Source organism: Echinops telfairi, unplaced genomic scaffold, assembly GCF_000313985.2.
Source record: "Echinops telfairi isolate 266 unplaced genomic scaffold, ASM31398v2 ScPeMD7_5167;HRSCAF=5991, whole genome shotgun sequence".
Lineage (NCBI taxonomy): Eukaryota > Metazoa > Chordata > Mammalia > Afrosoricida > Tenrecidae > Echinops > Echinops telfairi.
This window is the reverse complement of record NW_022109066.1, coordinates 3,209,827-3,223,357: the sequence shown is the minus strand read 5'-3', so window position 1 is coordinate 3,223,357 and position 13,531 is coordinate 3,209,827. Positions and strand designations below refer to the sequence as shown.

Below are 13,531 nucleotides of genomic sequence, written 5' to 3'. Positions count from 1 at the left end.
CACCGCTCCAGCACTCTGCATGCTCCGTTCAGTGACAGTGGTTACATTGTTCACACCGTGTAGCTCTTCTCTGCCTTCCTTGCCTAGCACACCCTCACCACCCCTGGGGGGTCTGTCTGTCTGTCTGTCTGTCTGTCTGTCTGTCTCACTGCTGCAGGCACTTCGTTCTTAAAGAGCATGGCGCTCAAAGCACCTGTTTCTTCCTAGTGAAGCTAAACTGTGGTTGGGGTGAACATGACTTCGGGGGAATGTCTTTGGCTTGCAGTTTAAGGGTTATCTCAGGACAGTGGTGTTGGGGGTTCAACCCGCCTTCATAGGTTGAACCTGTGCACCCATGAGAATTGGTTGTTTGGCCCTTTGGGTCAGAAGTCTTCCATGGAATCTTTGATCAAAACCTTCAGTAATAGGTGCTGGTAACCTGTGTATTTTAGCACCACGTTCTTTCACGGCCATTGAGTCAATTGGGAGTCCAAGCCACCCTGTAGGTTTCTGAGACGGTAACTCTTTATGGGAGTAGAAGGCCTTGCCTGTCTCCCAGCACCAAATTAGTTACCCAGAAATGGAAGTTTGTGGTGTAAGTAGATATTCTTCCTATAATGCTAGGTTTCAATTCCTGTTCCCAACATTATTAGCATAATTGGTGATCTTAGGAAATTACTTAAAATGCCCATATTTCTGCAATAGACATAGTGACCTGCCCTTCTTTTATTAAAGGGTCATTGTGAGCATGAAATGGAGTACTTGATCTGATTGATTTGAAAAAAGTGTATTAAGCCAACCTGAATATCAGCCGAGGCACCTAATTTTACCACAAAAACTGCATTAAAAATGTGCTGAAAAACCTCGGCATATACACGACTATCTATGGTAATACTGATTAAAAACTCACTCTTTTTCTGTTGTGTGTGTCATACGACACAGAAGCTTGCTCTTTGAGCCAACAGAACGACTGCCCTTGCTTTTCACCGGCTTTTGCTGGGATGCGTTTGGTTTGGGGAGTGTTCAAAGAGAGTTAGAGCTGGAAGGGACATTCGGAGCTACCTGCTTCCTTAACAGATGAGAAAAACAAGGCCCAGTAAGTTGAAGTAATTTGCCAAGGCCTTCCACCTGGAGCGACAGAAGTAGGACTCGCATGCAGGTCTGCAAATGAGCTTCAATCCTCTTGGCAATCATTCTGGATAGCAAAGCGGTCTAGAGTTTATAACCTCTACTTTGTTAAGCACGTTTGCCTGAGTTTACTGAATGTTTAATGCTAGGCCAGAGTACCTGGGTAGCACAAGTGGTAAAGCACTTGGATGTTAACTGAGTGGTTCAAGGTTCAAGTCCACTTCAAAGTACCTTGGAAGAAAGGCCTGGCAATCTAGTTCTGACCGTCAGCGGTGGAAACCTCCATGGAGCAGTGTGCGGCACTGGTACAAGTAGGTTCCTTGTGAGTTGGAACCGGCTTGAGGACAGACTGGTCCTCACGGCTCCCTGTTTTTCCACTGAGCCCACCTGCTGGATGGCTGAGGGAGTTGGAGAGGACTTCTGCAATCATCTTGTTTGATGTCAGGAGCAGGGCCTGCTGTTTCTTTGTTCTGTTTAGAAACTGGACCGGAAGCAAGAAAGGTGGGTGGTTTGAAAAAGGCATTCTTAGCAGCTGTTCTGCTCCCTGGAGCTTAATTTGACACGTGCCCGAAGCCTGACCTCAGAGAAGCCCAGAGCTGTGCTCTGTGTCTTACCGGCTGTGATGCTGGCAGCTTCTTCTTTCCAGCTAACGCAGCTGGGCCCTGCTTTTGTGCAACACTCTGTGTCCATATTCGGATGGCAGCCCATCATAGGGATGCACAGGCATGCGTTTCCACTCGGGGTCCCACACACTCTACAGCAACTAACACCAACTGTGCATGCCAGGTACTAGATACCTAAAAAGAAATAGGGCATCATCTTCCACCCTTCCACTCCTCCTTAGGAGTGGGCCACTGGGCCTGGAGGCTTAGGGCCCTAGTTGTGGGGACATCAGGGTCAATTGGCACAGAGACAGTGTTCTGCATCCTACTTTGGTAAGTGGTGGCTGGGGTCTTAAAAGCCTGCAGGCTGCAAAGAAGAAGGAGGAAAAGCAAAGACTCATGGAAATCATTAGTCCAGAGTCTGATGGACCAGAAGAATTGGATGGTCCCTGGCTACCCCTGGCATCTGCTCTGAAAGGGATCTCATTAGAAGGGCCTGCATGGCGTGGGAGGAAAATGTGGAACAAAGCTTGGCATCCTAACAATGCCCAGGCTGACTGGTTGGATAGAGATCGGTGGAATAGCACAGAAGATGCCATTAGTCACCCTTCAGGTCTGGACATACATTTACCTCCATGACCCAAGAGTTAGCCCAACAATACAAAACAACACAAACAACTATGCCACCACATCAATTCTGACCCTATCGGGTTGGGTAGAATTGCCCCTATGGTTTGTGAGCTTGTGACTCTTTGTGAGAGTGGAAAGCCTTGTCTTTCTACCTTGGAACTGAGTCCCGGCTTAGAACTGCAGCCCTTGCAGTTAGCAGCCCCATACATAACCACTGCACCACGAGGGCTCCTAGGCCAACATGAGACAAGTTTGCAAGAGGACCGTGAACATCAGGAAGGTAGCAACACCTCCAAATAACGAAGTGTCTGACATCAAGAAGGCAGTGTTTGCCGAGGACACATTCGGAAGGCAGTAAGGGGTAGCAAATTAGGAGGAACAGAAAGGGGGAACACGAGAGGCAATTAGGATGATGGGTGGTGCCTGGTGGGGATTGCAATAAATGCCAGGAAACAAAATGCCTGTGGATTCACCCAATTCCCAATCAAGAGGTAGGAAGAAGGAACAAAGAAAGATCCCAGGCCCCAGTTGTAAGACAGACATGTAAGCAATCCTGTCATTGTGGTAAACTCCAGGCTAAGCCACCCCCTGGCCTTCCCGTCAATTCTGGCTCTTCTCACCCCTAAGGGACAAGCAGAACTAACTGCTCCTTAGGATTTGCAGGGCTGCAATTTTCAGGGAAGCGGACAGCCACAGATTCTCGTGCAGAGCAGCTGCTGTGTTTGAACCACTGACCGCCCAGTTAGCGATCGAGGTTTTAACCACTGTGCTGCCAGGGATTCTCTCTGTGGGACATTTCTATCTGTGAATACCAATAGGGACGTGCCTGACTTCCTGGAAATGCATTTCATTCTTTGTACTGTATTCAGGTTTTAGAAGTGCCTCTCAGTTCTTCTTGTTGAATTCTGCTGCAGGGTACGTTCACATTCGAGGTTGGTGTCTTAAATGTAGTCAGCAGGATTCTAGCTCTCTTACACCATCTGTTGGCTCCCGTGTGTGCAGGAAATGCAGTGTCATTGCTGTTCTGGTTGCAGCAAACCAGCCTGAGGAATGTAAACATGCTGCTGGGGACTCGAGGAGCCTCCCCATCATTGAAAAGGATGTAGGGGCTCACGGAAGCTATAGCGCACCTCGCTTTGTACAGGTCATTTGGAGGTGCCTGTTTGTAAGGGCCAAATAAAGCGTTTGCAAATATGTATCTCAGCGCAGAGCTTCAGTTGACAGGCGCATGTGTCCCAGAGAGCAGTCTGAGCCTGGCCTAAATCTGGGCGAGCTCTCAGCTTTTAGTCGGCATGCTGCTCACACAGAGAGAGGGTGTATGCTTCTCCTCCTGCCCCGCCGACGACCGGCCCTCGTCCCTGTCCACTTCATCAGGAAGAGCAGCAGGAAGTGATACGGCAGTCACTAGTTTGTCCCAATCCTCAAACCATAATTGTGATTTCCTGCCGTCCCCAGGGATCCCGTTTTGCAATGAAATGGCCTTTCTGTCACTAGCCTGAGGCTTTGTGTCCCTTCTAAGTCCGGCTTCCCAGCCAGTGACCTCCCTGTCTTTTGAATCCCTAGAGTGTCTTGGTCAAAGTATTTGCTGACGGCCATGTGAGCTGACTGTTTTAATTAACTACATTCTCAACTCATTTAGAAGGTCTTTGTAGGGCAGTATTTCTACCTACAAGGCTTGTAGGCACTTAGTAAATATTTGAATAATCAATAAAGAGACCACTTCTCATCTGAGATGGCTTTCTTTTGTAGTAGGCTTTTTAAACTGGTTTATAGAACATCTTGGAACACAGCTGTGAGGGTGGGCGGGCTCCCGGGAGGTGCTCACGAGCCACCCGAGACTAATCACTCTCCTCCGTTTCCGTGTGAGAGGAGACTGCAGTTCTCTGTCACTACGGCACAAGCTGGCACTGAGGCATGACCTGTTAGAAGTCATTCCAGGTTTGTTACTTGCTGTTTGTCAAACAGTTACTGTGAATCAGAGGCTGGGCTGGGTACACAGACACAAAGGCCAGGGGGGCACCGATCAGGAGTTGCCCTGGCCTGGTGGTCCGCAGAAGCTCTGAGCCCACTGGAGGGAGAGGCTGGTAAGGGCGTGCTGACCTGGGGCTTAGCTAATTGATGGAGAAACACCACGTGGAACTCTTACTAGTGGTCTCGGAGAACAGGAGAGTACAGCGTGTCCGTTTTGGGGTGGGTGTTCTTTAACTTCAGTCGTGTTTTCCTATCCCTTCTGAGGTCTGATAACTGAGCTGACTCTCTCCTTTGTTGCCACTTCTGCCTTGACTGTTCACTGGCCTGGTTTCCTTTGCCATCGTTCATTGACATTGAGACCACTGTTTCGTTGTGTGTCCGTATCTGGAAGGAATGAAGGTGAGCCTGGCCTGGATTCAGCCATTCCCTCCCCCAGGCTCCTCGTTACCTGCTCCCGGTTGCCTAGGAGCGGTGCCTTTGGCTGGTGGATCATCCGATTCTTCAGGCTGCTGTCCTTTTGCACTCTGACCGTCACCCAGCAGACCCCTCACAAGTTCGCTCGCTGGCTTGCCTGCAAAGAACGAGATTGATTTCAGGTTCTTCTTGGCAGTTTGCCTCTCAACATAATGATTTTATTGGTAATTTGCAAAAAGACTTTGGACTTCCTCCAAAACATCTTTCCTTCAACAGGAGTTCGGATTTCCCTGGGGTTCCCTCTGGGATTCCTGAACAGCCCCTGCATCACCCACACCCGGCGCAGCAGCTGTGTTTTCTGGCCCCGAGTTCTGGGAGCAGCCCCACGGTTCTGGAATGGAGGGGCGGTGGTGAGACCTTCATTTGATGGCTGCACTTCCTGTCAGGAGCAGACAGTACTGGTGGGCTTGCAGACAGAGCCTCCCCCCCTGCCTCAGCCCTCCTCCCTCCGTGGCTTCTTCTGCCCCGTGGGGGTCAGGGGGGCATGTGTTCTCCGTCACTATCTGAGGGGTAGAAAGTGAGACATGTTGTCAACAAAATGCAGTGTTGTTTAATGCTATTCAGGAAGCACTGATGAAGTCCCTCCTCTGTGGCAGGGAAAGGGCTGCGTGCCAACAGCAGGAGGAGAAGTGGGAAAGAGGGCTCTTGATGCTCGTGAATGGCAGTCCGCTTGAAAAGACTCACAGGAACAGGTAGTTTGAAAGAGCTGTATGTAACCATTTCTATGAATTAGCAGCAGGAGAAAAAGATACTTAAAGGGTGCTATTTGACATTCTCTCGTATGTGCACACTTCTGAACATCTAGAAAGACTGAGGGCACTGTCATTTTTATCAGTGGCTGTTGAGTTGGCTCTGAAACATGGTAACCCGTGCACGCAGAATGAAACTTCGCCTGGTTCGAAGCCAGGTTCCCGATCCAGTCCATTGTGGTAGCTGCCGTGTGGTTTGGGTCCCCGCCTGCTTGCGGTGCTCAGCTTCTAGCAGGGTACTGGACAGGCAGTGCCCTGCTGTGATCCCTAGGGGCTTCATGGACTAGCTTTCAGAAGTAGATGTACAAGTCCAGGCCTGGGCCTGTCTTATTCGTCTGTCTCAGGCAATCTGGATGCGCTGCTGACGCCCGCCCGAGTGACCTGCTGCAATGTGAAATGCCAGTGTCATAGCTCCACTCAATCCACCACAGATTGGAGCACAAAACGAGGGCCAGATGGCTCTGTCTTGGAGGTAGGTGAGAGAGCTTCTGAAGAGGAGATGAAACTTGAGCTGTGATTTTAGGGAAGAAAAGCACGGCTGGAATTCCATTCCAGGGCTGCAAGGAGTGTGGTCGCAGATAGCAGCGTGGAAGACAGTGGAATGTGCAGCCCTTCCGTGCTAGTGGAAGGCAACTTGCAAGGTGAGAGGCACGAACGTGGGCCAGGTCCTGGAAGACCGTACCCACATGCCGTGCTACAGAAATTACGCTTTGCATTTCAGGCATTAGCATTCAGGGCCCATTGAGTGTTTTCAGTAGGGGAATGCTGTGAGTGTGTTTGCATTGTAGTGAGGTGGGGGGAGATCCGAGGAGCAGGCATGCCGCTGGGAGCTCTGTAGGAGAACAACTCGTCTAGGTGAGGCATGACACTGTGCCTGTGGGCGTGGGGTTGGAGACCGGCGTCTGTGAGGCTTGCTCTTCGGCTGGGCTGGGCGCAGTGGGGGAAGATGAGCCTTTTCCTCAGAAAAGAAGGAGTGTGCAGAAAGGACCGGACACCAGATGGCACATCTTGAGAACTCACATGTCCGTGGCTGGGGATGTCCAATAGGAGTCTGGACATGTCCCATCATCTAGTTCAGCCTTCTCCTGTCTTTTCAGAGAACTTCCCCTGTGCCATTGAGGGTGCATAATCACCTTGTTTTTGCTGGCACATTTCTGGCGATGGGGGAATTTACCAGGTGAGAGGAGCTTCCGGTGCCTTCTGGGAGAGTGTTGCTCTTGTGTGTGCATTCATGAATGCGGTTGTCAGGGGTAAGAGAACCAATTCTCGTCCCTCGAGCTTCTGTTCAATGGGCTAAGGTCTACTTCTGGACACACACAAAGCAAATAGTCGTCTTTACCATGAAAGCCTTTCAGAAATTTGAGGACTGCTTCTGGGTCCTCCGGATTGTTCTCTGTTAACTCGCTGTCTTTGAGCCAATTCTGACTCATAGGTTAGAGTAGAACTGCCTCTTTGGGGTTCTGAGGCTGTAAAACTTTACCAGAGTAGAAAGCCTCATTTTCCTCCCACTGTGTGTCTGGTGGGTTTGAACCGCTCACCTTGTGGTTAACAGACCAACATGTAACCCGCTGAGGTACGAGGATTCAACCCCATTCCTTGTTTCCATCGTTCGGGTCCTTAGAATGTACTTTGCTCTGTACTCGTTTCCATCACCTGCCGTGTCCAGTTGGAATCACTTTTGCATTGATAAAGATAAGTGCGAATTGGAAGTGTAGTCGTTCTGCTAGTTTTTCTTTTTGGGGGGCATCAGTTACTTTTATCATCAATAGAACTTAATTGCTAATCAACCTGCCATCTCACCAACCTACCAGTCTACCGATTATTTTGGGAACTTTAAGCATAATCCTGGACTCTTTTTGGATTTAGTTGCTTGGACACTATTCTAAGGCCTTATTGTTGCTCTTCCTTCTTGACCTTGGGGTTTTTGATATGACTGTCTTCTCACTCTACAGATCTGAGCTCATCAAAGATCAGTGGTGTCTTGGTTTGGGTGTTTACCGTTCCTAACTCTGTTAACGTGTTTATATGGTTAAATTGGAGACCGCTTGGTATAGTGTAAGGGTGCGCCTGCTAACTGAAAGCTGCCTGCAGTTCAAATCCACTAGCTGCTCCGCAGAGAAGGCAGTGTGCTGCTTCAAGAGCTGCAGGCTCCCAAACCCCGGGCAGCAGTTCTCTGTCCTCTCGTGCCGCTGCCAGCTGGAATGGACTCGTAGCACGGAGGAGTTCCATTCTTCTTAATATTTATTTTGGCTCTCTGATTATATTTTGATTTTTATACGAGCATTGTGAATTCACCTTTCCTAAACTCTAAGGCTCTATCTCTCATCTCATGACAAGTAGGAATATGAAAATGACCTTCCTTTTCTTTTTACAACTTTTACAACTTCTACTTCACCAATATACGTTATCTTTGAAGAGTCAGAATATAGTTCAGTACATTTAGTATTGTGACTTGTGACTACTCTTTCCCCAGATTCTGATCAAGCATCATTTTCCATATGAGCCATCTGTTGTCAGACTCACAGCTGGACTTGGCCATGGCTATTGGTTGAATTCATCCATTACCGTCACCTCGTCAGAAATGGGGTGGCTCATTTCCTGAGGTTGTCTAGGGTTAAATGGCATTAACTAGGCAGTGTGAGCACAGATGGACACAGAGCAGATGGCGAGTTCTCCTCGTGCCTGATTGATATGCCAACACTGCTGGGTTGTTTTGCTCTTCTGCTCCCAAGTGGAACGCAGCCTCCATCCCATCACACTGCACCAGGAGGAAAACAAGTGAGTTAACTTACTCCATCTCCGTTTCATAACTCTAAACCCAAACCCAGTCAGTTTCAACTCATAGCAGTCCTTCGAGGGCAGAGTCGTTTCCGAGACGGAATCTTGAAGGGCGGAGAAAGCCTCATCTTTGTCTCTCGGAGCAGTGGGTGGTTTCAAACTGTGTAACCCAACTTAGCCACTAGGGTCCCCAAACCTTGCTCGCCAGGTGAGACGTTCCTTTGTTGGTTTGTAACCTCACTTCTTGATTTAACCCTTAGCCTCTTGCAGGTTGGTGATTTAAATAATGTTAATATGGGAGAAGATATTTGGAGTTTATGGCATCGTGAAGGATTTATGTGAATCATTAGTCAAACTAAAACTCAGAAGCATGCGAGGGTGAAAGGACTGTAGTTTGATAATTTGGATTTGACAGAAACTCAAAGCTCTGAGATCCTAAACCAAACCCACTGCCACTGAGTCAGTCGGATTCATAGAGCCTCACTCAGTTTAGAGTTTCAGAGACTGCACATCTTTATGGGAGCAGACAACTTCTTCTTTCTCTTTGGAGTGGCTCGTGGGTTTGAACTGTTAACCTTGTGGTTAGCCCCCCAGTGTCTAAAGAACATTCTACTTGATTAGCTTCTCATGCCAAGCAGCTCACTAGCTGACGGGAAGAGGAAGCACGTCAAGTCTCATCCTCCCCCAACTCCCTTCTCTTTCTCCTTCAATATAAACCACAGCTTGTTTTTAGCAGGGTATTGGGCACTTTCCTTTTTGCATTCAGATCCCGTCTGCCTTGCAGATAATTTTATTGGGACATAGAAAGAAATGTTGGGGTTTTGTTTATTTATTTTTTACCACTTACTAGTTTTCATTTTTAAGTTGGGAGAATTGTATAAAGAATAGCAATATAACCTTCCCTCAAGTCACTAGTTAACATTTTGCCAATTTTATCGTTAGCTATCTACCTATTTATGTTTTCCTGCATGGTTTAAAAATGACAGATGTCATGCCCTGTACCCATGCATAAGAGCCTTTCCAGACTTAACCACAGTGCTATGATCGCACCTAAGAAAATGAATATGAAGGCATTACTATTGTTTATAAAGTGTATTTACGTTTTCTCAATTGTCTCATGCTATTTGTAACAGCTCCCCTCCCACCCCACTTGGGTTCCAGTCAAAGGGCCCACACTGCAGTCGGCCGCCACGCCTCTCCGCCTGCACTGAGCTGATCCGGCTCATCAAGGCCCTATACAGGGCCTCCAGGAGCAAACAGCCGCATTTTTTCTGCAGAGTGGCGGGTGGGTTTGAACTGCTGACCTGTGGTTAGCAGCCCAGGGCTTATCCTACAGCCCCTTTACTCTTTAGTCTTTCTTTCTTTGTTTGGCTTTTTTAACTCTTGTTACAAACCATACATCAATTGTATCTGACATATTCATACACATATTCCATCATTCTTTTCTAGACATTTACTTTCCATTGAGCCCCTGGGATCAGCTCCTCCTTTTCCCTCCCTTGATAGATTGTAGATTGTTAATTATTTTCACATCTCATAGGCTGTGCTAAGCCTTTGTTTAAGTTTCATGGCCTTAAATGTTTTATGAACCCAGGCCACTTGTCGTGTAGATTGTTCCACATTCTGGTTTTAGCCCCTTGTATTGAAGATTACACAGACCCTGTATTATTATCAGTGCTTACCTAGGAGGCCCATGATGTCAGCATGTCCCCCTGTTGGTGGGATGCTAAGTTTGGCTAAGGATCTTGGCTCGGCACCATTGCATCAGCCCCTTTGTGGTGAATAGTTTGTTTGTAGGTCCATAGGTTTAGACCAGTGCCTCTTAAAGTGAGTAATACCGCCCCCCTGGGGGTGCTAGAATGACCCCCAAAAAATCCAAATTCACTCCATGGAGTCAATGCCAACTCACAGTGACCCCATGGGATAGGGTAGAACTGCCCCTGTGAGTTCCCGAGACTGTATGCGACGGGAGCAGAGAGCCTTGTCTTTCTCCTGTGGAGCGGCTGGTGGTCTTGAACTGCCGATCTTGTGGTCAGCAGCCCAACATGTAACCACTGTGCCACCAGGGCTCCAAAGAGGCTCCAGGAGGCTTCGAGAGCAGATGCCTACACTTTTCCCAGGATGGTGGGCTATAGTACAAATGTTTTAAAATTCCAGGCGGGTGGAACTTAGTAAATTTGTGTGTTTTCTGAAAAAGGGACTGCAAGCCAAATACATTGGGAACCTGCGCTGTAGACCATGTGAGAATGTTGGTCCCCAGCAATCTTGGATCCAGTGTCTTAGCATCTGATGGGCGGGCCTCTATGATTTCATTATTACGTCGTGGGCCACAGAGGGATAGTTTCATTCTCCCTGCTCCCAACATTTATTAGGTGACATTCCAATATTAGAAAAGCACTTCCCTCCCCTACCGCTCTCTTTCGCATCATTCTTCCCTCCCCTACCGCTCTCTCTTTCGCATTATTCAAGACCCAGTTTTATTGACACACCGTTTGCCTATCACACAGTTCATTAGTTCAGACATTGAAAAGAGTTGTGCAGTCACCACCACAATCAATTTTAGAACGTTTTCTTCTTTCTTGTGCTCAGCACTATCAGCTTCCCATTTCCCCGCCAACGTTCCCTGCCTTATCCCCAAGAAACCATTCATCCAGTTAATGTCTCTGTGGCTTTACCTATCCTAGATTTCATATCCAGAGAAACATACAAAACCAAAAAGCAAAACAACAAAAACAAAACCCAGTAACAAAATGAAACGGAAAAGAAAGCAGAACACACTAACATCGTCATTCTTTTTTTTGTTTTTATGTTTATATTTCTCCAAATGTGCCAGTTGGATTGGAGCGCCATTGCTGGCTCTGTGTCCTCTGGAGCGGACACTGTGGTCCCTGAGCACGTGTAACCACTGTGCCACCAGGGCTCCAGCGAGGCTCCAGGAAGCTGCACGAGCTGGCCCAGGCTCAGCCATTTGCCCCAGGACCTGTGTTACCTGGGAACTGTAACTCACGGCTCCTCTGATTTGCCTCTGGGCAGGTACAGCACCAATGAAGGGGAGACCTGGACAACGTTCCTCTTCTCCGAGAGGCCGGTGTTTGTGTATGGCCTCCTGACCGAGCCTGGGGAGAAGAGCACCGTCTTCACCATCTTTGGCTCCAACAAAGAGAATGTCCACAGCTGGCTCATCCTCCAGGTCAATGCTACCGATGCCTTGGGTAAGCTCCGGCCTCCTTGGCTTAGTGCACGTGGACGTTTATAAACTTCCTACTGTGTGCAGAGAATCCGCCTCCCTACTGTGCACTTATCCCAGTCGGAGTCACTGGAGGTGGCATCCTGCCTGGCCAGTGGCGGCGCACTTGGGTGAGTCCTCTTCCTAGGACTCTGTTAGTCTTTGCATCTCCACTCCCTGCTGCAATCCTCGGTACAGCTATGTGGAAATACCTGTCAGCTGAATCTGTGAGTGCACGAAGGCATGTACAACATGCCTCCCCACCAGCAGTTCCAAGCTGCCCAGCTCAGTGGGCATCAGTTCTGTGCAAGGCGAAGGCGGGGGCCCCTCGTGATGCAGGCCCTCTGAGAGCTGTCTGGGTCCCCGTCACTGTCTGCTAGTTCAGAACCAGACATGTAAGTAAGCAGGGAGAAGTGAAAGTACTCGGCCCCCTACCCCCATGGTCCCCTGCCTTTGCTAGCTTCTTGGCCTGGGCTCACATGACCTTCGCTGCCTCGAAGGCCCCCTGTACCTTCCCCTATCCCACCCAGTCAGTCTCCACTTAGCGACATTGTCCCCAGGGTCCAATGCAGATGCTGGTAATCGCAGCTAGAAGACACTGTCTTCTCTCTGCCTGCCACATGCATACTCCGGAGCGCTGCCCTGCCACGGGTGATGAGTGTGGGTGTGGGTCCCGTCCCCCATCAGCTGGACTGTGCGGTCCTTTCCTGTGGATGTGTCTAGTCCACCCGCTAGACATCCTGGTACTCCAGTGGTCAGAAAGAGTTTGGTAGGTATTTGGAGCGGAGTTGCATTCACAGCTGCTGGTCATCGGCTCTGGGAAGGTTTGAACCTGACTGGAGAGAGATGTAAGGTGGACAGCAAGCGGGCACAGGGGAGTTTGGGAATTCCTGTGGCAGCTGCGGAGCTTTGAATGAATGTGGTTTGATAAGAGCGGTCGTGCCAGAGGGCCGGACTGTCTCTCAGCCTCCGTCGGTGAAAACCCTGTGCTTTCAGCACTGAGAGGGGGAACTTCCTAATGGCCCCCTGACACCTTGCCACCCGAGGTGCCCGCACTGCCCAAGGGTTGGGGGAGGAGGGGGCAGGCAGGGAACAGCATTCCGGAGTGCTGCCGTCTGGCAAGCAGTCGACCTCTCCCCAACTCCCTAAGACAGAACTGCTCTGGGTGCCTGTTTTTAAAGGAAACTACTGATTCCTAAGATGTCTCAGACGTCTCGTCTCTGCCGGAAGTTGGCTTACTTTTCGGTCTCTCAGATGAACCTTGCTGCTAGGCATTTGCATGAGGTCCTCTGGCCGCCCCTGTGCTGCGGGCTGCTCCCAGGGTTTGGCGTGGCTCCAGGGCGCCCTCTAACCAGATTAGGTCCATGCCCTCACTGGGCAGCAGCAAGAGAGACAGGGAGTGGGCACTGGGCTGAGGGAATGGGCAGGACAGGAAACCCAAAAGGAAGCCGGCATCTAATCCTTCCCACCATGTCTCTATTTCCTCAGGGGTCCCCTGCACAGAGAATGACTACAAGCTGTGGTCCCCCTCTGACGAGCGGGGCCACGAGTGCTTGCTAGGACACAGGACCGTTTTCAAGCGGAGGATCCCCCACGCCACGTGCTTTAATGGCGAAGACTTCGACAGGCCTGTGGTGGTGTCCAACTGCTCCTGCTCCCGGGAGGACTACGAATGGTTCGTCCTCCTGATGCTCTGGCTGGGTTGGGTCTGCACTGACTGGGGCCCGGGCCCTTCCCCAGGGGAGGGAAAGCGTCCTTTATGAACCAGGAACTGAGTGAGACACTTTTTACATTGGGTCCTCCACTTAGTTCTCAAATCCATGCCGTGAGCTGTGAGGGCTGTAATCTGGGGAAGCTGCAGCAGTTGATGCAGTGTGCGCCCTTAAAACCCACCACCAGCTCCTTGATTCTGACTCACAGTCTAGGGCAGCAGTTCTCAACTTGTGGGCCGTGACCCCTTTGGGGGTCGAACGACCCTTTTACAGAGGTTACCC

The 13,531-nt window shown here is 49.6% G+C and overlaps 1 protein-coding gene across 1 annotated transcript in view; it reads left to right on the top strand.

The window, feature by feature from the left end:
* SORL1 (sortilin related receptor 1) overlaps window positions 1–13,531 on the top strand; it is a 212,167-nt gene that overhangs the window by 90,962 nt on the left and 107,674 nt on the right. The window contains exons 13-15 of the mRNA XM_030886981.2: window positions 1,586–1,608; window positions 11,345–11,523; window positions 13,026–13,212. Of these exons, the coding sequence (XP_030742841.1) occupies window positions 1,586–1,608; window positions 11,345–11,523; window positions 13,026–13,212 (389 nt within the window). The remainder of the gene's footprint in view (window positions 1–1,585; window positions 1,609–11,344; window positions 11,524–13,025; window positions 13,213–13,531) is intronic.